The 25974-nt window shown below is 37.5% G+C and overlaps 1 protein-coding gene across 3 annotated transcripts in view; it reads left to right on the top strand.

Annotated features, from left to right (window-relative positions):
• LOC131077063 (putative transferase At1g60990, chloroplastic) overlaps positions 1-25974 on the top strand; it is a 408775-nt gene that overhangs the window by 14036 nt on the left and 368765 nt on the right. For 2 of the 3 annotated variants that reach the window (XM_058014480.2, XM_058014470.2), the window contains exon 2: positions 6763-6864. In XM_058014480.2, the coding sequence (XP_057870463.1) occupies positions 6763-6864 (102 nt within the window). The remainder of the gene's footprint in view (positions 1-6762; positions 6865-25974) is intronic. The other variant, XM_058014475.2, reaches the window with a different exon arrangement.

The following is a 25974-nucleotide window of genomic DNA, read 5'->3' on the forward strand; positions in this document are numbered from 1 at the left end:
CTATATAAGGTTGCCTCCTCGCATTTGAAAAGGGTGAGGTTTTTTTGATGTATTGCTGCTTAAGGTCATTTCCAGATAATATATTGCATGTGCGCTGCTTTGTAATCTCTATTATTTGAATGATTTGCATGGTTTCAATTGCCTCAACACTTAGTTAAAATTAACTTAGATTTGCTTTCATTGTTGTTAATTCGAATGAAGGATTTGATAAGTGTCAATTGATGGTGTATCTCCGCTCATACTTTTGGTGTATGGATGATTTCCATCTCACCGTGCAAAGTTAGTCTGAGCCCATCCCCTGTGCATCCCATCATCTCGATCATAAGCACAACCCATTGAAGATTGCACCGGCCTTGTGTAGTTATCCCTAGTGTGGCGAAGCAAGGTTTGGTTTCTCGAGAGCACCCAGTTGATACCGTCTCCAGAATTCATAGGATTAGATTAGCCTTCTTGAACTCTATCCCTTTTTCCCTTTCTTTTGAAAGTCTAAATCCCAAAAAATTCCCCCCCAAAAAAGAAGAGCCTAAAATTGGTAAATCCATCTAAATCCAGCAGTTCAAGATACTTGTCAAACGTAAGTCCCCCTTGAAATTTTAGCATACACTACCAAAGAAGCTATTCCACTAAAGTTGCTTGTTCGCACATATAGACCTTGGAATCAGTAGTGATTTTTCAGGAGAGGATAGAATACCTTCGGGTATCCTATCCTAATGTTTGGTAGATGATAAAACAGACACCAACATGGCTGATAGTGCTTAGCGGCTTCAACCACTAATTCATAGTTCTGCACAACCGGTGGGAAACTAGCTGCCTGAGCAATATCGCTCTCCAATATCCATTTGGGCTTGCCATAGGCGTTAGGAGAGTACACCCTGTTCTTGAAATCTTGAATATCGATATGTCCCAGGTTTGTGTCTCCTACATTGTCCCAAACACTTTGGACCTTTGACTCCTTGACTCCTTGACTCCTCCTTGGTACTGGTATTTCATTTTTTCAAACTTGCGGGGAATGTCAGCTTTGGAAGTTCGTGATGCTCCGGTTGCGTCAGGTACCTTTGAAGACTGTGTCGCTGATTTAGGCATCTATCTGTAATGTCCCTACCAGTTAGAGATCATTGTCCTGCAAAATAGACTGTTAGAATACAACATATATATATATAAGTTATCTAGTTTGCAATTAAATTCCAATTACTTAATTAACACTAATCTCAATTCTTATTTAATAAAAAGGATACGAGTGCAACACTGGGACATGTCCTTAGGCGGTTGTGAAGCTCGCTTTTTTGGAACCCATCTTGGTTCCAAGCCATACCAGGAAATCGAAGGTTAATTCGATTCCTGTCCTGGATGTAATTTCTTACACCCAAGCCATCCAGGAAATCGAAGGTTAATTCGATTCCTGTCTTGGTTGTAATTTCTTATACCCAAGCCATCCAGGAAATCGAAGGTTAATTCGATTCCTGTCTTGGATGTAATTTCTTACACCCAAGCCATACCAAGGAAGACCATCATATATGATCAATTCCTTGCCTTGGATGATGTATCTCATCATCCAAGTCTACCAGAGAGGACCGGCCAGATCCGTCTCTTCTTGGATGAACTCTGTCAACCAAGCCATATATATGCATATAGATATTCAGTATATACTGCCTACCAGGGATTATCATAATCCTTCCATTAGGCTAAGGGAATTTCCTCCCAATAGCCTCCATCATATAGCCAATATTCATATTACATTCTACAATTCATTATCATTTCTCATTCCATAATCTACATTTACATATTCCTAACTTAACATGTATTCCGTAACATATATTCAGAAAATTATTCATTAACATGTTTTTAGGAATATTCATTAACATATATTCGAAAATATCCATTATCATATATTCACAAACATTCATTAACGTATATTCAAAACTATTCCTTAACATATATTCACACGTATTCATTAACATATATTTACACGTATTCATTAACATATATCTACACGTATTCATTAACATATATTAAAATACTCATTACTTATATATGTGTGTGTGTGGCACACATGTCCACACACATATATATACTTTGTGACACCACTTACCTGTTCGCAACCCGCAGTAGTAGTTTCCAGGCTGTAGTTCTGTCCTTTGCTGTTCGCAGTCTGTCGTGGCTGTTGCGGACTTTTCTCCCTATGCCCTTCTCTCTGCCCATGCAGCTCTACCTCTTAACTCTCCCTAGATTATGGGACTATTTATTTAAGATTTCCTTGCAAGAGACTTCTTTCTGTTAAATGTTGTATCCTAACAAGCTTGAATAGTAACAATATGCTTATTGCCAATATCCACTTCCTTATTATTGATGCAATGGTAGCTAATGATCTTTGGTTTGCAATGTCTGTCCCTATATGCAAATGCCTCGGATCAATATGAATGCTTGAACACCCCACAGTACTGAATGCTATTGATATGATATATCGTTGAGTATAAACAAGTTGCTATTTCTGATGTATCTTTAATGTGAGCGCAATTCTTATCTATTCAGATATGAAGTATATATTTATATACATATATTGACTTGCTGTGCTTGCTACTGCTTGGTGTATCTGCAAAGGATAATTGTCACTGGTCTGGGAGTATACGTGGCTTTTGAAATCATCTTTATAAAATATACGAATTATACTTGTGCTAATCGATCTGATCTGATATCCAATTATCATTGTTTCAGATGTTTGGCTCAATGCTTATACGATATTGGATCACTGTTCCAACTTAGTTCTTATTGCTTCTGTGATATTATTGTGGTGCTGTTTCTAATTAAACTATTTCTTAGAATCGTGCCTCCATAACTATCCCCCGTAATCCTCCTCCCTCGTTGAATGATTTTGAATCTCCTTATAACTTGTGTTTGGAATGATAAGTCACATTGCAAAAGACTTGACTCATGCCTATCCTTGGTCACACCATTTCATGGCATTTATTCAACATATCTTTGTCAACATATCTCTTTTTTCCCACCATTTAGAAGATTATTACAACATATAGGGATAGGGGACCCTTCTGTGAGAATGGGTGTGACGAGTCGCAGCCCAGGCTGCGACTACCGTCACACCCCTTCCCTTGGAAGGGAAAGGGGTGTGACGGTAGTCGCAGCCTAGGCTGCGGCTTCCCGTCCCACCACTTCCTGCGCGGGGGGGGAGGGGAGGGGGGTCCACGTTATGTCCCGATCCCTCCCGTAGTTATTCGAATTTAATTCATTTTCCCATTTAAAATATATTAATCATTTTCTACTAATTTATATTTAACTTATTTAATATATTAATTTCCTCTTTTGATATATTTATTAATATATTAACATTATTTTAATAATTGACTTTATCAAGAATAAATATTAACATATATTAAATAATTTTAATAAATAATTAAATTTCAAATAATCATTCGTTGTTAATCATTATATTAATTAATAGTAATACTTGCCTCATTTACGATATATATAACGATCAGGGAGGGGACATGACACTATCCTGCACAGCTGGACACAGATTACGAGATGAGATTAAGGTAAAAAAAAGGGGTTAGCAAGGCCAGAAGACGACGTTAGCATTAAAATTGATGATCAATGAGAATCGAAATTTGAATACGTTTTGAAACAGGCTTTTTAAACAATTTAAATTCTGTGTTTGGGGAATGGATGCGAGTTGAAGTTGAAAACCAGGTTGGTTTGATTAGCCGTTGTTTTTGGAGTAGATTTTTGAAATGTTGCTCCTGATTGCTAATGGTGGAAAGTTGCAAACGTTATTGGATTGCACGGTTCAACGTTTTGAGTTTTGAGTTTTGTAAAATGCTGATCGTTTCGAAGATGATTTTGCATTTACAGTTTCGAAAAAAGGAGTTTATGTATTCCATACTTTGTACCAGGATTCTTAAATTTTGCCCAAGTCTCATATTTCGGCTAGAGGTCGAATTTTGATAATTGAGTACTGTTGTTGGATGTTTACTTGGGTTGCAATGTTTAAAATTTTCCCTTTTTATATGCAGTTACATATTAACCTCAGGTAAACAAGACAAAAATGATTCCTTCAAAATTTAACCATGGGGAAGATAAATTTTGACTTACCTGACAACAACGAGAAGGAACTTTGCTGAATACAACCGTTGAGGAGAGCCCGCGTTGAGAGGAGATAGCCTCCTTTGTTTGAAGTTTGTGGAAATGATATCACCCTTCCTTTAATCAATTCGGGCAAACTAATGTTTTAGGCGACTTATATTCTCCTTGCACGACCCTAGCTTTCAATGAAATAGGCGACAAAGAAGACCCTTGGTATGTTTAAGCTTTTGAATGATTTCCGAATTCTCAATGAACATATGTTGCGTGACTTTGAACCTTTTCTATTTTCCTCACCTTTTTCGACTTATGAGCGACTTTATGAGTTTTTTGAAAGCCTTAAGTTTTCGGCCTCTAAGGCCTTTTTTTATTGGCCAAAATGCTTCCTTTGTGTGATTATGAACTTTGTTACATTTTTGGCTCAATAACTCATTTTGCCGATTTTTTATACTTTTCGCATTTCGGCCTAGAAGGCTGATTTCTAAGCCTTTAAGTGAAATTTCAGCTTCATGAACACTTCTTTTTACTTGCACTTTTACCTTTTAGGCCGATTTTGTGAGTTTTAGCTTACATTTTTCTGTCAAAGGCCGAAATTTTTCGTTTAGTTGCATTTAGACTTGAATTTCGGCCCACTTGGCCAACTTTTGAATCTTTGGCTCATGCTTGACTCATTTTGTAGATTTTTGAAAAATGTTACGCTCACTCACCCTGTTCACTTTGCAATTCTGTCGAAAGGTAGATTTTGATTTGCCTTAGGCATTCTTGCTTCAGGCCTTAAGCTTGCTGATGAGCGACGTGAATTTGACAATATCAGACTCTTCATTCACCTTCCCCTTTGCAAACGAAATTGCGATCAACTTTCAAGGTGAATTTCTTAGGACTTAGGAAGCAGGTTGACTCAATCTCCAGCAGGATCATCTCCTTTGTCTGAAATTTTTAACCATTGCATCTTCTCTATGAATTACCAGAACTCCCTACTCAAGACCTGAGCGAGGACAAGATGGAAAAAACAAGAAAGGGGGGACCCTTTCGAAGACGGGGGAGTGTGCAAGGCACAACAGGACCCATAAAATTAGATGTCCATTCGGTTCAGGTGTCAGATTCCAGGTTGAAATCAACCACTAATGGATTAAGAATCAAGACATGGTGGGGGGGATCTGGCACAACAGCGAATATAACATATGATAATGTTCAGATGGACAACGTGAGCAACCCAATACTGTGGCTCAACGGCTCCTGGTTCTTGCTCAGATCAGGGTTTTGTTGTGGAAATCAATAACGTAACATACAAGAATATTACGGGTACATCAGCAACAAAAGACAAAATCACGTTTACGTGCAGTCAAAGCGGATCTTGCACAGATATAACATTGGAAGATATAGATTTTGAACTAGTGGACTCTGGGGTGGAAGCCTCATGTCTTGCCCAACACGCACAAATTCACAGCGTTGGGGGTGACAGGCATTTAACATGTAAGGACAACGAAAGAAAATGATAATTCCATAACTGTGAAGCTGTATATAGTAGATTAACTTCTTTGTTAAAGCTTTGATACCATATAAGCAATTTTGAGTAAAAATATAAAAGCATAGAACAATTTTGTACACAGAATAATAGGCTTCAATATTTCATTCGTTTAATGGATTACATCTTTATGGGATTCTAATATCCTATTTTATAGGAAACTCTCTAAAAGAATTTCCTAATTATGATGAGTTGTTTTAATAACTCTAAATACAAAGAAACCAACTTCAACAATTAATCACACCTATAATAGATAAATGAGTTGTGTTAACAACTCACATTATGTGAACACTAACAATATATTTCCCAGCAGCTATTAATATGAAATTAATATACAAGGATTGGAGATGGACATCTTGATAGTTAGAAGAAACACATTCACTCATCTTATGTTGGTTTATATCTCTTTGCTTTGTTGTTTTCCAGAAATGCTGCGAAATAGCTACACAGATTAGGATTTACATTATCAGAGCTGTGTGACATGAATGAATAGTTAGGACTTTGAAGCAGGTCTACGTGTTTTCTTAGAGGCCCTCAAGCTTCAGTGAAGACAGCATATGACACGAAGTAGAATGCCTTTGCACAATAAGTCAATCAAAGTCATAAAGCCCCCTGGATTATGGAAAATTAATATAGTTTCTTTCTTCTGACTGCTATCTTATATAAAAGTAGTCAGACATAATATCATTAGATTTGTTGAAGGTCACAACTTTAATTGAGGGTTGTCATCCATATTCCTATATGTAAAGAGGAAATTGAGCCATAGAGCCTCCTTTTATAGTTTTTGTATCTACTTTTCCCAAATAAGTTCAAGATCAAACAATGTTTATTAAAAGAACTGGCAACAATATTACGTATTTAAGATTGAGAAGTACAAAGAAGACAATGTCCATAGCTTTCTAAAATTTTTCTGCGAATTGACAATTTCTAACCTTTGTCTCTTAATTTTCCTCAAATTATGAAATATTTCATCTAGTAGACCACACATATCCACCATAGCTGACGGCATATCTTGTGGCCAAATGAAATTCTTGATAAGGTTGATTGTTCAACTAATTATAGCTATCACATAATTTTTCTATCTTGTTGACATAAATTTACTATTTTTAGTATCCATTGACATTGTTAGTTATTTTTTGTCATAGGCTATAATGGTGGATATGGGTGCAAAGTTTTCAGATGGTGGCATCGTGGAAACTTTTGGAAATGATGAGGTTGCTTTGAAGGCTGTGGAGGATGGCATTGTGGTATGTTTTTATAAAAAAATATTTTATGTTTGTAAAGTCTATAAGGCAACGAATTTAGTGCTAACATCATAATGCTTATAATTACATTTAGGTTTTTTTACCATGATATCATCCTCACGATTTCCCAACTTTTGACTAATATGGTTTGGGTGATTACAACTTTGTCAAGAACATATCAGGAAGAACGTTATTTAATCTTTGTTTCAAAGATCATCGTAATCTTAGTTTGTCTGTAAGTATGCACCTGGTCCAAAGTGATATTTAATACAATGAGATAGAAGTCATCATAATATTCACAAAGCTAAAAAATCCACCTTGCACAATTATGACACAACAGATGCATGAAAGTTAAGGAAATATCCCATTTTTACAATTTCTGGTAATACAACTAAAATAATGGTTTAATAATTTATTTTCCAACAATTCTGATTTTTTTTGTTGTTGCAATATTTAAATAAATGAATATTAATTTGAATTTATTTTTTGTGAATAAAATATTCACAAAATAGTATTGAAATAATTTTTTAATAATATCTAAAAACATAAAAAAGCCTGATATAAGTTAAATTGAAGATGAATCGCTGTCTTCCCTTATAACACACTCCTACTCCCGAATACAGGTGACTCCTTTATTCTCCACTTCCACATCAAAACTGTAGTGAGTCCCTTTTCATTTTGTAAGATGTCCCTTTTTAGTGAGAGATGGCCAATGTTGGGAAACCATAAAAATTTCTCAATCTTTAATCCAACAATAAAATTTATTTAGATTTGGGGCCTAAACCATTACGATATGAAAATCTATGATTGTATGCAAATCTGAAAATTGAGTTGTTTTAATATGGAAACCATTGGGATATTTTTTTTTCATATGAAGATCAGCCACTTCAACATGCTTAACAAACCTATTTAGATGAACATAAAACATCAATGGAATAAACATCACTTCACCAGAAGATAGCAGCAACAAAGAATGACACAAATCGGCTACACAAGAAGAACATCTCACAACATAGCATTTACGTGGAGATACCTTTGTGGAAAAAAACTTCACCTAGAAGAGAGTCTAAGCATGTATTATCTTCAATAGCAAGATTAAAATACATTCACTTCCACCACTCCTTCTATGTCCTTAAACTGATAGCACTTCATTACTTCTCCAACCTGCAAAAATCCATTTTATTCTACCAACCCAAGGCGTCAATTTATAGAAGAGCTGGTATGAGGAAACCACTTTAGAATCTCAAAACAAGAGGCAAAAACCACCTCCAAAACCAGATGCCCCCCTTAGTGGACAGCATGTAAACTCAGTAAAAAAAAGAATCTTCACATGGTCTTCACATGGGTGCCTAGCCTATAGCCAATCAAAATTGTAACTCCCTAATGCACCATTACTCTTTGACAGTTCCAACAGCTCCACAAATAGAACATGTAACGACATGCACACTTGGATGCCCCACTTAGGAATGCAAATGACAATAGTCAACATGCATTGATATGCAAGACAAGATGCTTCTGCTCCCAAAGAAGATGCCTAAAAAGAATATTCCTCCATTGTGCTTTGTAACTGCCATTGACATGTGTCCATCTCTATGGAAAACACTTACAATTTGTCATAGGAAATAAATATTAAATATTTTGATTCTCATGTCCCCTTGAACATTTTCCAAGGAATGTGGAGCACATGAGAGTGACTTAGGAATGCAAGGTTTATGTCACCTATTCTAACATTCTTGCACTTAACATTATACATTGCAATTACATCCATGAGATAGATAAAAATGATTAAAATACAGTAATCAAGGCTCATGGCCTTTCTACACCAACAAGAGAATGACATCTCTTAGCCACACATGTACCACTTGATTCTTCAACCTGTTCTTGTCAACAACTAGATACCTGCTATAGCAACCGAGGTAATCATCATCAAGCAAGAACTCCTCACATCCTCCAACATGCCACCTATGGAAAAAAAAGGAACATGCCAAGGTGAATCATAGTAGCTGTCACTGATTCTTGCCACCTTGGAGTTATCTCATTTGTTCATTAGCATACAAGGTTTCTTTGTTCAAGAGAGGATAGAATACTTAGTATTTTATTCTGTGTTTGAGGTGCCATAAAAAAACACATCAACAATGGTGTCACGTTGCTCTTCAATGCTTCCTCTCCATTACAAAGATCATTGATAAGAGTATTGACTCTTTTCTGATTAACATAAGATACCCTAGGAGAGTTACAAGTGTTAGCCTTTTCAATGTCATCTCTAGGATTATCATGAATATTGTCCACTAAAGCGCTTATGAGATCTACATATTCCATTTATTTCTTTAATAATGTCATTATGTAACCACATGAAATATGGATAAAAGCTTTGAACAATGATTTATAAGTAGGAAGTATTGTTGAAACCCTTTTTATGCAATATGTGAAGGAGCTATGAAAGAATGCAAGCAACATGAAACAAAAAAGGGTATTATCCAACACATGATTTTGATAAAAATAGCTAATAATTAATGTTATCACATGTGGAATAGAAAATCAATCAGGCTTTGTAAACTCCATTAGGAAAGATTAGATCTGAAAACATCAAATCAAAAGGTTGTGTGTTCAAATCACATTAGATTCACCAAAATGTAAGGTGTTGGAATTAGGGATTTAACACCTTAATGGATAAAGCCACTAACTTCACTTAGGACCAACCTTACATTAAGGAGGGAATTGAACTTGATTGGTCCAATTCTAAAAGGATTGAATACAGATCAGATTAATTCCTCCTTGTTTGAGTTGAAAATTGAATTTGAATTAGGGTTGAATTGCAATGCTAGATCTAGGACAAACAATGAGAAATTCACATAAAATAACAGTAACAAAATGTTCTAGATATCATGTAGAGCTGTAAACTTAGATTTGAGGATGGAAAATAGATCAGAACCTGTGACATAAAGTTTAGGCAGAATTGTCAGGACCAGGGGGAGTAGGTTGCCCTAGTCTTCTAAATGTCGGGTGCAGCCAAACTTGATGTTTTTCGGACCAGATGACGCACAATATCCATTGTTAGAAGGTCATCAAAAAAGCTTGAGACCGAGGGGAGCTAATCGTCCCGATCCTCTGATTTTTGCGCCTTCAAAAGCTGAGTCTGATTGTCGTTGTCCACTTTGTTGGATTCCTTGCTCTTAATTCCTGAGACAATTCCTTGCACACAGAAAGAAGGAAATAAGGTTATTGATGGGGGTTTGCCTTAGGTCAAACCCCGATTTAGGAATTAACCTTGAATTGAATTGAGATAGGAAATGTAAATGCTGAAGTAGATGCTGAATGATATATCTTAGGTTTGCAATGGTTGATTGAAGATTGCTGATGCAATGCTCTTTAGATGTAATCACACGTATTGATATAATAACATGACAACATATAGAAAACTGAAACACAAACATATGCTTGCATGAAAGTTGATGTGATTTGCTCCATGATGCTTGAAGAATATCGTGGGATGAAATGCTGCCTTGAATGCTTGATGATGGATGCTTAATGAATGCATGAATGATGGATGAATGCTTCTTAGAGTCTTGGATCTAAAATGAATTGAAAGGACGTCTTTATATAGGGTTCCCCAGGTAAATTACCAATTAGGCCGATCTCCAATGGTCACATTGAGGCAGGGGGATCAAAATTGATTGGGGAGGGAAAGTGCCTTATCCTATTCAAATTGGGGCCTGTTTAAGGGGGACTGTGGCGGCCAGGGTGCCTTGGTTTGGATAGGGGCACCCCAAGTCTTGTACTCCCAAAACATGGCAAATAAGTTTGGGTTCAAGAGGGCACGATCCCAAGATGGGGTCCACTCTGTTGATGTATGTAGCTAGGTTAGATCCCTTCTAGGGCCGACCTAACACACCTAGTGTGTATGTGGCCCTGCCGGCCTTAGAAGGCATAAATGATTTTTGTGTTAGCCGGGCCCTAAGTGGGCGATATATGTAACTTGTAAATCTCTCATATGTAATTTGTATTTAATCATAACCTATCCCTCTTGGCGCCAAAATTGACAAGGCCGTCCTAAGACAAATTAGGATTCATGATCACCTACATATACAAGTTGGAGTGTGAGCATTAATCACTCCTTAGCATCAGCGAATCACTCCTTAGCATCAGCGAATCACTCCTTAGTAAGAGCGAATCACCCTTCAAGGTGAGCGAACCATATCACAAGGTCAGCGAATTGTTGCAGGGACAACGAATCATATCCCAGGGACAACGAACTGGTTTCCAGTGGCAGCAAACCTTATTGTAGGGTCAGTGAACACATTATCTGGTCTGCAATTCACTTAGCAGTGACAGTGAACAATGAACACCATTCTCCCTTGCAGCAACAATCACATTGTACACTGCAGATAAGTTCTATGTTTGCCCTAATTTGTAGACCTAATTCTACTATGCTGATGTTAGATGCTTCATGTGCTGAAGCTAAATTGTAAAGATACCTACTGAGTATTGAATAACAAGATCTGAGAATTGTAGCTAGGTTTTTCACCTCCAAGAGGGAGGTTTTCCTAGGGTATTTTTGGTGTTCTTTGTGCACATTGATTTGTTTTCTGTTATTGCTATCTAATTTGCTACAGTCTGATCCAAAATTAACACACTCTACTATGCAGCTAGGTGACATTAGATTTGGAGTAAAATAGGCCAAAACGGACCTAGGGGAGAACTAGGATGGGACACGCTAAAGTAGGGGCACAAAAATGAGTTGTGAATTGTACCAATTTACAATTTATGATGCTACACCATTTAAAAGACTTAGGATAGTCAAACCCAAATAAATACAAAACTATAATGACTGGGAATAAATTTGCTAAACTTTATGTCACAATGGTACTTGCTAAATACTTGGAGCTTGGTTATCTAACAAGAAAAGGACAAGTAGGTTTCAAGAGAGGCCTCTAGACTATTAATTGCTTTTTTTTAATTTGACCCATAGTAGTTAAAATCCTTCTTGGTTCTAACCCAATAAACCAAAAGATAAACATTTTTTGAATTATTTGGGATTTAATCAAGAAAAAACTTGGGAAATCTAAAATGCTGAAAAAATTCACAAAATTAGAGAAAAACAGTAGGTCTTTTGATTTCATGTTGTAGACATATAAAAATGACCATATTCCTAAATGAATATTTTATGTTCATTTCTCTATTTAATTAAATCCAATTTAATTAAATTACCCGCATTCCTCTATTTAATTAAGTAAATTACTCAATTAAATTCTCTATACCATTTAATAGGATAAATTCATTTTATTCAATTAAAGCCCCTGTCCACTTTTTAATTAAATTTAAATTTAATTAAAATAGTTATCCTAAATTAAATAAATCTAATTTATTTAATTGCAACCAAATTGAAATAAAGCAATTTATTTTAAATTAATTCTATTTTCCCTCACCCACTTGCAAAATCCTACACCTCCCACTTGCATCCTAACCCTTTTCCTAATTTCTTCTAGAATCCATCTAAACCTAATTAATTAACCCAAAACCCATCCATTATCCCTTTTCCCTAAATTTGAGGAGGTCACTTCTCAAATTTGGAGTAAAGTCTTTTACAAAGCATTAAAGCCTTTATGAATACCCCCAAATTTGGAAGGACTCTTACAAATTTGTCCCCAAAGTCTTCATAACCATTAATGGTTAACTCAACCCTCTTACATGGTTAAAGAATTTTCATAAACTCAACCTCCATGTAACCCAAGGGTCTCATCAAGCATTTATTGCTTTGACCATGGTTATTCTTAATCCTTTGCACAAAAGTTTATCCTTTGGGTAAAAGCTTTATCCAATGGATAACCCTAACTTAACCTTAACCCTTAACCCCTAGGGTAACCATGAGGTCTTCTCAAGCATTTAATGCTTCTTACATCTCCTCTCAACCAACCTTATGTTGACAATTGTCACCATTTCATTGGTGCCAATTGCAAACATGGATTCCCAACTTTCAAACTCAACCCTTGATTGCCTCTTTCAATCCTGACCATCCATTGCCCTATTTTTGCTATAAATAGAGCTCTCATTCCTCCATTTTCAAATCATCCAAGTCTTTAGCATCATACTTATACTAAAATCCATCCAAGTTTTAAATATCATTTTATGCTCATCATTTAGCTTCTCTTTTCAATAGGAATTAATCTAAATATACATGTTTAGAGTATTTTCCTTATCATTTAGCTTAATCATAGACTAATATAGCATGCTAAGATAGTCTTGTTACTAATCTTGTCACCTTATAACTAGTTTATTGCATTTATAGGATCATGCATAGCTTAGGATGCATTTCATCTTAAAATCAACAAAAGCATCCCTCGTTCTTGCATTTGTCATCCCTAAACCATTTTGCTCAGTGATCTGAGAGCAAAAACATTGGTTTGAGGGACCGTGTAAGATAGAGAACCATGGAACCAACCTTGGGAAGCTGAGCCATATTTCATGACTTCATAGCTTGCACCAAGAAGTCTTGTGGGTGTGTGAGCAAGGCTCCCTAGAACTCCATTTTCACATTTCAAGTTCTATCGACCCGCTTTTCCTGCATACATGTCAAATAAATTATAGAGACAAAAAGTGAAACAACATAAGAGTGTAAGACTTGAAATGTAGATATTGTTAATTAATATTACAATCTATGATGCATTATTGTAGTCATTCTTTGTTTCTAATTTCAAAGTTCAAACCTGTTGATTTGTTTTTTATGACAATGCCTAACAGAGTTTAAAGTTGCCTAACGGTCACTTCACTCTCTCTTGATCAAAGTACAATTGTATGCTAAGATTGCAGTAAGTTCAAACAATCGACTCCAAGGTACCTATATGTGATGGATGTGACTCAGTTGGCCGATGTGATTGCTGGTAATCCAAGGGGACTTACGTTTGGATCATTCTTTCACCTCTTTGATGTGGCTGGAACTTCATCATCGGATATAGCAATTCTGCAATGATTCTGCTTCAAACGGATTGAATTGGAATGAATTGAAATTAAAGGGGAAAGGGTTAGAGGATCTAAATCTACTCCTAAGGGCAATGATATCAATGGATAGCGCCTTGGTGGGCAAATTCCAAATAAACCAAGCTCTGCATCGCCGAGATTAACTACAACTCTGCAAAACCGGTGCAATCTTCTGAGGATGTTGAAGGATTTTCACATTGAGAAATTTCATTTGAATACCTAACACGACGCCATCCAAACGACTATTCACAATCAAACTTAGCATAAATTTGAATAACTTTAAGTTGCATCTTATAATCAACAAGATGCAAAAATTATGAACCATGGAAATTCATCAAACACCATTACATTCTTCATTGAAATCAAAGCACTTTATCTAACTACTGAGAAAATAAAATTCTACTCTAAGTGAGGAAGGTGAAACCATGCAAGCTTTGAAAAAATAACTTAAGTGGACACCATCAGAGAACAATGTTGTACTGTTATTATCTCAAAAACTTATCACAAGAATTTCATACAAATCTCCCTCCCTTTACAAATGAGGGGGGTCACCCCTTTATATAGGCTTCAAGCCTTGGCTACATGCAAAACCCTAATTAGGGTTTCTCCCTAAAAGATTCCCCACACATGATGCAACAAGGTGGGAATCAACAATAAATGCCCATTATGCCCATATACAATTTTATTCCATCCTTTTACAATTGGTATCCAAAATGCATTAAATGCACCATTCTTTACTAAATTTGCCCAACATGCGTTGAATATTCCTCCATGCAAAAAAATTTGTCCATGCTGTCATAAATGCCCATTTCTCCTAAATGCGATGGTTGCATGCAAAAGAATCTGTCATAATGTCATAAATGTGGGGGCTACATGCAAAGAGGTGCTCCATCAACTTGGCATGCATTGACCCGACTGCCACTTGGCAAGAAACCCTTGGAGAGAGAAAATCCTTGGAGAGAGAAAACTTATTTCATGAAGAATTTTACTTGAAATTTTGAATTTGCCTTGTTCTAGGGAAGCTTTTTCATCAATTTTGCACATTTCCTATTTTTTAGGGTTCTAGGGTCCACGAGAGAGAAAATTATCTCACAAATCCGAATCTATCATCATTTTGAAATTCGGATGATTTTTGATGCCCGAAAATGGATTTTTCAAAATTTTCCCCGAGGGGAAAATTCTTGTTCAATTCGTCCTTGATTCCTTCTTTGCCCTAGAAATTTTATCTTCAATTCATCCTTGGGTGTGATTTCTTCCTTGCTTGGAATTCCATCTTGAAGGAAGGAATTTCCAACAATTAGCCAAATTTTCACCTTTTCCAAGAATTCTATCGTGAAGGATGGAATTCCCATCACTTAGCCAAATTTTCACCTTTCTTGGAATTCTGTCTAGGAGGAAGGAATTTCCAACTCTTAGTCAATTTTTAACCTTTTGTGGAATTCTGTCCTGAAGGAAGGAATTTCCAACACTTAGTCAATTTTTCACCTTTCCTATTTTGTAGGAATTTTTCCATTTTTAGCTTCGAGATTCAGGTTAGAGAAAACTTGTCTCACTTGGCCAATTTTTTTTCTCGTCTTGAAATTTCTTTATTCTTTGACGAATTTCCATGCCTGGGAGTGGAATTTTGAATTCTTCCTTGAGGGGATTTTCCTTCTCTCAATTTCTTCCTTGGGTGTGATTTCTTCCTTGCTTGGAATTCCAATCTTGGGTGTTGGAATGACCATATGGAGGGATTTTCTTTTCTTGCTTTCCCTTCCTGCCTTCCATTTAGCGCTTTGGCTTGGACTTCGGCGTGGAAATCATATGGTGAAGGAATTTGACCTTTTTTGACCTTTCCATGGTGCCTTGGGATTCAACTTTCTTTCCTTGACTTGGGCATGGGTTTGACGTCTTAGAGGAATTTTTCATCAATTTTCTTGTTTTTCCATGACCTTTTCATTTTAGCACCCATCACTTGACTTTGGCGGAATTTTATGCTTGAGGAGGAACTTTGATTGGGCTCGACTTTCCTTGGCACCTTGGTTTTGGCACCCATCACCTGACTTGGGCGCTAGAATGGCATGGCAGAGGAAAACTTGGTGTGGAGGAAAATCCAACTTGAGCGCTCTACCTTGCATTTGGGCGCTATTTCATGTAGGTGGAGGAAAATGTGTTGAGGAAAATTCCTCCACAACACCAATTTGGCGCCCTCTCTCATGATTGAGCACTAATTTCACCTTGTCATGGAGGAAAATTCCTCCATGGTCATATTTTGGTGCCCACCCATCTTTGGGTGGATTTCTCTGCCTTAGGAATTCTAGCTTGATTTTTCATCCATACTTAGTCAATTTTTGCCCATTCTTGGATTAGGATGCCATATTTGGAATTGAAGTGGTTTCCACTTCTGGAATAGGTGTCTATACTTAACCATTTTTTGATCAATTAGCCTGCTTTTTCAAACTTTCCGGATTCAACAATGTTCAGGAATGCTCAGTCTTCTGTGTTTGCTTGCGAAGAACCTGCCACAAATAGACTTACCCAAAATAGTAAGTGTTTCAAAATGTTAGGATTAGGGCAAAACAAGCCATAAAAGCACTTACTAAAAATGGAAATTGGTAAAAATAGTAAGTTTGATTTTTGGCAAAATTAGACCAATCCAGGAGGCAGTGAAATTCCTAAAAAATAAGAACTTTCTAAAAATAGAAAGTTGCTCAGAATTCACTCAAATTTCACTTGTAGGTTTCTTAGAGGGTCCTGATTCCAATGCAATGCTTAGTTTTGCCAAAACCCTAAAGGAAAGGCCTCAAATCCAAGTCTGAAGGATGAAACTCTAAAACGAACAAAACATACTCCAGACAGCGAAATTTGCTCAAACGAGCTGCAAACTTGATCAAATTAACCCCAAAACACTTGCAAACCAAGGAGACCGAAGAGACTGTTGCAAAAAGACCTAGAGAAACACAACCAAAAGACCAAGAGGACCTAAAAAGTAGGGGGTCCCCATTTTCAATGGGGTGATGTGTGAAAACGTCACAACATCTATCCCCCACCTGAATAAATGTTCCCAAACATTTCAAAGATAAAAATCCAATCCATGGGGGAAGTGTTGAAAAACACTTAGCGCTATAACCCAGACTAAAGCACATTCATTTGAGATTGCATAAGTGTGTGTGCATATGCATTAATTCCATCTCTAAAGACCATCCAAAACTCCTAAATCGGTAATGGCAAGCTAAAGGTATCTATACTTCAAAAGCATCCGGGACATTGCCTTGTTGCTAGTCAAGCATCCATAGCTATGACGAGGTTGTCTCTGAAATTCCCACGAATATTGCTCCACTACCAACCGGGCGTCCATAGCCCTTGTAGAGTTATCCTCATATTCCCAAAGCCAATAATTTGATATTTCCTTTCATTTTTTCATCTTATCTTTCTTTTGATATTGCATTTTATTTCCGTCAATTCCTTTGGCTCGTAAGCAGTGAAGCCTACTATGGGTTTGGAAATTTTAGTGGCATTGAAGCAAGATGTAAGGTTTTCACTAGCCATAACTTCTCCTAAGAAATCTAAATGACTCGGAGCAATTGTTTAGGCGTGTAAAGCATGACAATCTCAAGATTCCTGTCCCAGGACATACAATAAGTGGGATATAACCAGACTTGTGCAAAGGGAAACATCATCACCCTACTCGCAAACAGGGACCCCAAACATTTCAGGCCACTCAAGACCCTAAACCTAAGCAAAACCACTTGAGTGGACAAGCTCAAGGAAAACCAATACCAAAGGTTGAAAACCAAAAACCAAAAGCAAAACAAAATGAAACAAACCAAAACCAAGAAAGGAAAGGGAAAGCCCAAAACAAAACAAACCAAAACCCACAAAAGGGAAACCTAGTCTAATAGGAACAAAAAGTTTGGCGGAGTCTATTTGAGTAATCGGCCGAGTCCTGCTCCAAGATTCTCGAGTCTTGAGCTTGGACTCTTCTGGCACTTGAGCATAATAGATGTATCGGTTGAAATTTCAAATTTTGAGAGTTTGAGGGTCATATGACACGTGTAATGTTAAATACAGACAAATTGATAGTTAAATTATAATTTTATGTTGTCTAAATGCATTGATATCTTTTTTTTTTTGGTGTAATTGTGAGGTTTTTTTGTCAATTTTGTGTCAAGCTTTTTGAGGAGTTCGTGCTGAGTCTCGAGTTTGAGTCAAAATTTTGGGCCACTGAGTCGAGTTCGAGTGCGAGTTTTCAAACTAAGGTTATTTCAATGTGGATTTGCTATAGACAACAAATAAATCTTATAGGAATCCTCTACAAACAAGGACAAATTATAACTCTCCAAAACATTAAAAATGTTCTTCAATGCAAACCAAAATCAACAAACTGCAAATGTTTTGCAACCTTTCAACACAATCCAAAAATTTGGAAATACCACAAACCTTAACCAAAATTTGAATACACAGCATACAAACCAAATGAATATGGAAATCTTATTGATCAACACCAATGTGAGCCTTGAGTGGTATCACTTTCATAGATGAGGGTTTCGTCCTCTACCCACCTAGAAACCAAAATGGGTTTTCACCCTTTGATCACCTACACAATAAGAGTTTTCATCCTTGGGAGCAAATAGATGAATACAAGTTCCACGCTATTGGAAAAATCAATTCGATAAAATTAAATGTTCGCTTTTTAAGCATCAACTATTTCTAGAAGTTAGCCGACAACTTTGGTCTCCATACGCTAACATGGTGATTAGGGGACTCTTTTGAGGGTGTTCTTTGACTCTTCAACTAACCTTTTGGTGCTTATCTTAGTGTTCTTTAGCTCGGTGTCCCAATTTATTTGTGGTGTGGTTTCTAGAGATCATTCAAGAGACTTTGATTCACACTTACTATTTTTAGTAAGTCACTTGAATGGTTTGCTCATACTTAGTAATTATAGTAAGTTACCAAGGTGGCTAGTTGGCATCATATCTACATCTGAATAGTGGATGGATTAGTCTCATGAATTGTTATTGGCATTTATCAGAATTCAATGATTTAATTTAATTAATTGAAGTCTTATCAAACATTGACTTTAATATTATTAATTATATTAAATGATTTTATGAGAAGGGGTTATAAGGGGTTAAAAGAGTTAAATATATTAATCTCATAAACTGATTAATTAAAATCCAATATAGGGAGATATAAGGTGAATATAAAAACTAATTCATAAAGTGACCTTGTGCTAATTAAAAATTATATAAGGGGTCACTTTATTATTATTATTTTTTTTGCTCGATAATAGGCCGTAGCTAAGATTTTATTAATATTAAGAAAGGAGATTACATTCATCTGCGAAAAGCTAAAATTGATCCAGGAGATTACATTCATCTACTATAAGCTTGACCGAAGAGACTAAAAGAAAGGATCCATAACCGAACTACCGGACATACCATTATGGCCTTAGATGCTATCATTCGTAGACAAGAAACAAAACAAACTACCAACAAGCCCAAAATCTTGGCCATACGTTATCTTAAACAACTAACCCTATACTTTCCTTCCTTAGAAAATGGAAAGACTAGAAGATTTGAAACAAAAGGTGTTGAGATAGCCCATACTCATTGAGTAGAAACATCATTTAATGCTCTAGAACAAGGGATGCGTCTACAACGCCCTCCACCGGCTTCTCATTTGAGTTGTCGCTGCTTGATGAATCTTCGTCATCCTCATCTTGCAGACCCATTAGGGTTTTATAATTCTTGATCCATGGAGCTTGAACATCCACCTCATCGCCGACACTAGAGAGCGAGCCTCTGAAAAACCCATCAAGCATTTCAAGAAATCCAAACTCATTTTGATAGCTGGCTTCCTAACTTGCCACAAGGCCTGGTTCGAAATGTATAAAATGCATTGTTCCACGGGGACGTGCGCCCCCCCCCCCCCAACCGCCTTTTTGGCCGTGTCTCCAGGACGGGGGGACGGGGACGCGACGTCCCCTGCCACCGCCACCCAAGCGCCGCCGGAGACGTTTCCGCGTCTCCCAAAGAGACATGGAGACGCCTTCATGTCTCCTTGGGAGACGTTTCCGCGTCTCCCAGAGAGACATGGAGACGCCTCCACGTCTCCTTGGGAGACGTTTGGGCGTCTCCTCGTCCTTCGAGAGACGTGCAGACGTCTCTCAAGGGATGGGGAGATGCCCAGATGTCTCCTATCGCCCCCACGTATATGCAATGTTTAAAATTAAAATTTAAAAAAAAGTGACTTTTTAAAGTTTTTTGAGGGTTAAGGGGTAACTCTAATTGGACGTGGGCCAATAGAAAAATAACACCCGACGCCTTTAGAAAATAATAAAAGTATTTTTGGGAATGCGCAAGGGGCGCTGCCCCTTGACCCCGGAAGGGGCAATGCCCCTTGACCCCAACTTGGGGGTGCTGCCCCCAAACCCCCATGGAAAAATATAGGGGGAAACCGCGCCGATAGAAGTAGGGAAAATCTAACCTCCTAGTCTAATTAGGCTCCATATAACAACACAACTTAGAAATCTTGGTATTTAGATTTAGTATTTCAAATTTCCTAAGTCTCATTTGAAATGTAATTCTTATACTGTAATACTATCATACATCTTTTCAAAACTAGTTTTTCAAGTACTATATGTATATGTATAACTATATCAGCACCACCACCCCGCCACCCCCCTCGCCGCCGTCCCCCCACCGTCCCCAAACTTAGGCCCTTGGTTCCCCCCGTCCCGGAAACGCGTCCCCGCGTCCCCCTGTCCCCAATGCCCGTGGAACACTGATAAAATGGGAAGCCGAGGGACCAAAATTCTATTTCTCTAAGTCATTCCATAATTGGATGCATGTGGGATAGTAAGATTATGATCAATTTCTTGAATGACACTATCCAAATCTCCTAGGGAGTCTCGTTTGAACACTCAAATACATAACACCTAGGCCACGGCCTTTGTGTCCTCCATATTAAGCATTGTGGCTAGAAAGAAGGCCGGAATATCTAGATTAACATGATACTTGTGGTTTGCAAATAAGAACTCGACCCCAAGAATTTTCCTAAGAGCATGAAGAAACAAATCATTTGAAAAATTTGTGATTTCTCACAGCCTTTTGTCGGTAATGGCTCCTAAAAAGGTCATTTGCCTTTTGCTGGCCACAAGACAAATGTTGGAATCCATCTTTGTCCAGACCTCTAAATAGATGCAAAATGGAGAAGCTAGGGATGAGCCAAAATGTCGACAAGCAAGTCTATTTAATATCTCATTCATCATCTTCTCGGGAAAGTTTCCATTAAGAAGAGTAAATGTTAAATTCGGCTCCCATCATTTCAAATTTGTTTCAATCTCTAACTTAAACCAAATATGTGTGACTGTGCAAATTCATCCGTTGGTGAGTTGGAGATGCTAGAGCTCTACTACTGTCGCCTAGGGAAAAGGAAGTAGCCGAATAAATGAATTCCAAAAGCCAAGATGACATGATAACCCATCACATCAATCTGATTGCATCATGAAAGAGAAAGACAAGACTTATGTGGCAAGTGAGTTGGTACTCCGCATAAGCCGCATTGTTGATCACCTGGCCCCATCCATCCATTTGAGCCCTTTCCACAGTCTGGGTAGCAGATTTGAATGCCATCTAACTTCAATACAATTTCTTCTCTCCAAATTTAATCACTACCTTTTAAAAGTTGTCAACCAAGACATCTTTTGTCACTTATATAAGGTGGAATTGTTGACCCGCACTTAATGTTAATTAGCATTACATCTTGAAAAACTGACTAGGCTTCCTTGAGAATAACATTTACACTCCAAAATATGCTAAACTTCTATACGTGAAGTTCCTCTATCTACTCTCCATCTGCACCCTTATTGGCTAGCTCATCTGCCAATCCGTTCCCCTCTTTGTAAATACGATTGAGTGTTACTACTTCAAAGGATCTAAGAATGTCCATTGCTTTGTGTAGTAAAGCATTTAATTTCCAATTCGGTGTCGACTTTCTTCTCAATGCGTTAATCACTATAGCTGAATCTCCTTCTATTTCCAACCTTTGGATGCCTAAATCCTTACATTTCAAAAGTCCTATTAGTAATGCCTGAAATTCAGCAACATTATTAGTGCCCTGGTGCAGGAGCACCCTAGGAGCATGTGTATGGTCTACATGGCCAAACTTGAGTTTTTTGTTTGTTTTGTGTTCTTTTATGCAAATAAGGCCATTTGGGGCCATTATGATGTATTTGGACCGAATTGTGCAAGTTTGAGGTTCATTGGGCAAAAATTGCAAAAGTTGCAAAAAGTTGTCATTGTTGTCATGACAATTTTTGCAACCTTGTAACAACTTTGTAACCCACTTGGATGGGTATAAATAGACTTGGTACATGCCACCCAAGGGTTGGTTGTTGTTTTTGAAGATTTTGATTGAATGAAGGTTGGAGTTTCTGTGCAATTGACCACGTTGCAGTCTATTATTCTGCTTTGATCACTTTGAAATCTATATTGTTTCCTTTTAAAACCTATTGGGATGAATGGACAGTGAATTCATTAAATTTTCCTTTTTTTTTCACTGAAATTCATTGTGATTTGAAAAAGTTATACTTGTTTTTCTAAGAACTGTCAAAACCCTTGTTAGGGTATCCAGTGAGCACTAAAAAATGTACATTTGGTCCTTCCCACGTTAAAAATATCACACCAATGGGTGGGAAGGTGTACTATAATGTTACTTTTGACATTCCATGCTTGCAGGGCTCCAAAATCATTGTGGCACGTGCTGTGACAAGTTGTTAGTCTGATATTCTTGATGTATCAGGCTGATAAGACAGTGTGGGGATGAATGTGAAAGTATAAGTGCAAGATTAGATCTTTGGAAGTTAGGAGGGGAAGTGGAAGGTGGGAAGAGGATGTACAAACCTTTTCCAAGGCGTGGCAGACCACAGTGAAGATCAAACACCGAAATATTATGACTGTCCCAAAAACAGTATATGTGACTGTCATAAATGAACCAGTGAAGACAGAGAATTTGTTTGAAAGACCAAGTGAGTGGTCTTATTGAGTGATTGGTGTCAGGAGAGACCCTATCCAACCCTTGGAAGTGTTTGGGAGTCAAAACAAAGGGAACTAAACTAAGTTTAGATGACTGTCCTAAATGTAGTGACTGTCATAGTCCTAATTACCAGTCGTGCAATGCTGCAAACAGTGGTATTGTTGAAGCTTTTCATTATTGCAAGGCCTATAAAAAGGTGTGCCAACCTTGTGAAGGGTTCTCCTAACCAAGCTTAAAGAGTTTAAGGCTTTAAGAACATTGGGTTGTGCTTCTTGTCCATCAAATAGACAGTCCTAATTGCTAGGGACTGATTTGTGTCAAAGTAAGTGTAAGTGGAAACTTTGAGATCACAAAGTTGATTTTGTTACATTGTATCATGTTCTCAATCAGTATGTTCACCCCATCCAAGTTGATATCCAAGGTCAAATGAATGCCCAAGTCTTTGTGTAAGGGCTCAAGACTTGTAGTGGTCTATGATGGAGACTAGTAGTAGTAAGTATGCCCAAGTGAGTTGTTTGAATGTTGAGTTGTAGAAGCCCTATATGTTGTGATTGTCATTTTGAGTCTAACCCCTGCCTTTGCATCATGCCCTGATCCAATGGTCTTGCCATACTAGCAATATTGACTCCATCCTGTTGATGAATGACACAACCTGCACTAGATATACCAGGATTTCCTCTAGCCGCTCCATCAAAATTTAATTTATGCCAACCCTCTTGAGGGGGTAACCAAATGCAGTCCATTCTTGCTTGATTACTCTCTACCCCACTTGCCAAAGAAAAGTGGGGCTTTGAGCCCTTCCCATCTTCCTCTGGTAATACCATCCCAATGTGTCAATTTGGAGTTCTTATGTGGGTGTTTTTCATTCCTACTATTAACCACTTCGACTATTGTTGTTTCTATTTTGTTAATAATGCAATCTCCATGCATTTTTTCCCCTTTGAAGATCCTTCTGTTCCTTTCCTTCCAGATTTCCTAGACCAAAATTGAGGGGCTGACTATCCATAAGCCACCATACAGCCCTGTCTTGTTAAGCAACGGCTAGCTCTAGAAAAGATTCAATATGTCTGAAGGCAATGCTGTGGACCATCCAAATTTCACACACAACCATTGCCATCATTTTAAGGAGTAAGGGCAATGCAAAAAAAGATGATTAATTGTAATGGACCACTGAAGCCAATTTTCTTAAACCACTCTACTTGTGAGAATCTTGCCTTTTAGCATTGCCCAAGCAAATATCCCTAGTTTTGGCAAACACCATTTACTCCAACATAACTGTAAAGGCATATCTGATTGCACCCAATTTTGCTTCCTGATGAGATCCCTATATCCATCTTTAGCATTGTAGGACCTTGATTTAGCCCCAAGACACACCAATCTGTCTCTAGAATCCCTAAAAGCCAGAGATCTGATTTGAAGAATGTCATTTTGTTGCTGGATATCTTCCCTTGGTAACGGGAGAACCTGTAAAGATTTCTATTCCCACCCTAAGGCTTTCCCTTCTTCATTAAAGCTCACATAATCTTTCACATGTATACCCCAACCCCTCTCCAATATAGCTCTTAATTGGATAGTATCGATAGGGGAGCTAATTCGGGAGTATCCACCCCAAGAGTTGTTTCAAAACAAAGCCTCAGAACCATCTGCTATATCCCGAGTCCGTTTTTCCATAATTAACCCTCTACACATTAAAATGAAATTCCAAACTCTTGAGCCTTTGGGTGGGTTAACCATCCTAAATATTGCCTCGAGATTGTCTCCTTATACATATTTCTTTTGAAATATACTAACCCACTTGAGATGTGGCTGCTCATACATTTTCCAAACCAATCTAGCACCTAATGCCTTGTTTTGCCATATTTGATTTCTCACTCCTACCCCCCCATTCTCCTTGGGATTGCAGATTGTATCCCATGCTACTAATGCTATCTTTTTCTTCTCAGCAATTCCTTGCCAGGAGAAAGATCTCATTTTCTTAATTATTTTCTCATTTGCCTCTATTGGTAATGCTAAGCATGACATGAGATATATTGGTAAGGCTGATAAATTGCTTTAAGCATTGACTCTACCCGCCCATGTCAACCATCTACCTTTCCGGACCGACATTTTCTTGTCCATCTTCTCCTCTAAAGGGTCCCAAATCTTTGTAGACCTGATTCCTCTTTCAAGGGGTAAACCTAAGCATTTGCAAGGGAGGGAACCCCTTCCAAATCTCAATATTCTTAAAATCTCTATTTCCATCCAAGGCTGAAGATAGAAAAAGAAGACTTTTGATTTTTCCACATTGATATGTTGCCCTGATGCCATAGTGTACTTCTCCAAAATACATTTTAAGTTTGTGGCCTCTTGCAAAGACCCTTCTCCTAGTAGCATTGTGTCATTTGCAAACTGTTGATGGGAGACTACAGGAATGCTACTGGTTATACTGATGCCTTTGATGTTTCCATCCATTAGAGCTATTTTAATGTTTCTACCCAAGGCCGTCGCGATAATAATAAATAGAAATGGGGATAACTGGTCTCCTTGTCTTGTTCCCCTAGATGCCTCAAAGAATCCCTCTGGAGAGCCATTTATAATGACTGAATATTTTGCAGTAGATATGCAGTAAAAGACCAAATCAATCCACTGTTTATTGAATCCAAAGGCTTCTAGACATTTACATAAGAATCTCCAATCCACTTTATCATATGCTTTTTTAATGTCTAATTTGATCAACATGCTCGGTTGCCTATTACTTTGAATAGAATGAATGGCCTCCAGAGCTATAATAACTCCATCTAGAATAGAATGACCCGACACAAATCCTGATTGTTCTTCACATATTATTTGTGGCTATACTACTTTTAATTGATTTGCCAATGCTTTCACCAAAACCTTGTATACTATGTTGCATAAGGAAATCGGTTTGTAATTGTCTAGCCCTCTTGTGATCTCTTTCTTGGGGATCAATACAATAAATGTATTATTAATTTCCTTCAAAACTCTCCCCCCATTTCTTGCCGCCTCTAGAGCTTCCACCATTTCTTGTCCTAAGATATGCCAACATTTTTGGTAAAAATCAGCTGGAAATCCATTTGGCCCAGGGGCTTTATCTAGATGTAATTGAAATAAAGTTGTATG

Source organism: Cryptomeria japonica, chromosome 10 (assembly GCF_030272615.1).
Source record: "Cryptomeria japonica chromosome 10, Sugi_1.0, whole genome shotgun sequence".
NCBI classification, from domain to species: Eukaryota; Viridiplantae; Streptophyta; class Pinopsida; order Cupressales; family Cupressaceae; genus Cryptomeria; species Cryptomeria japonica.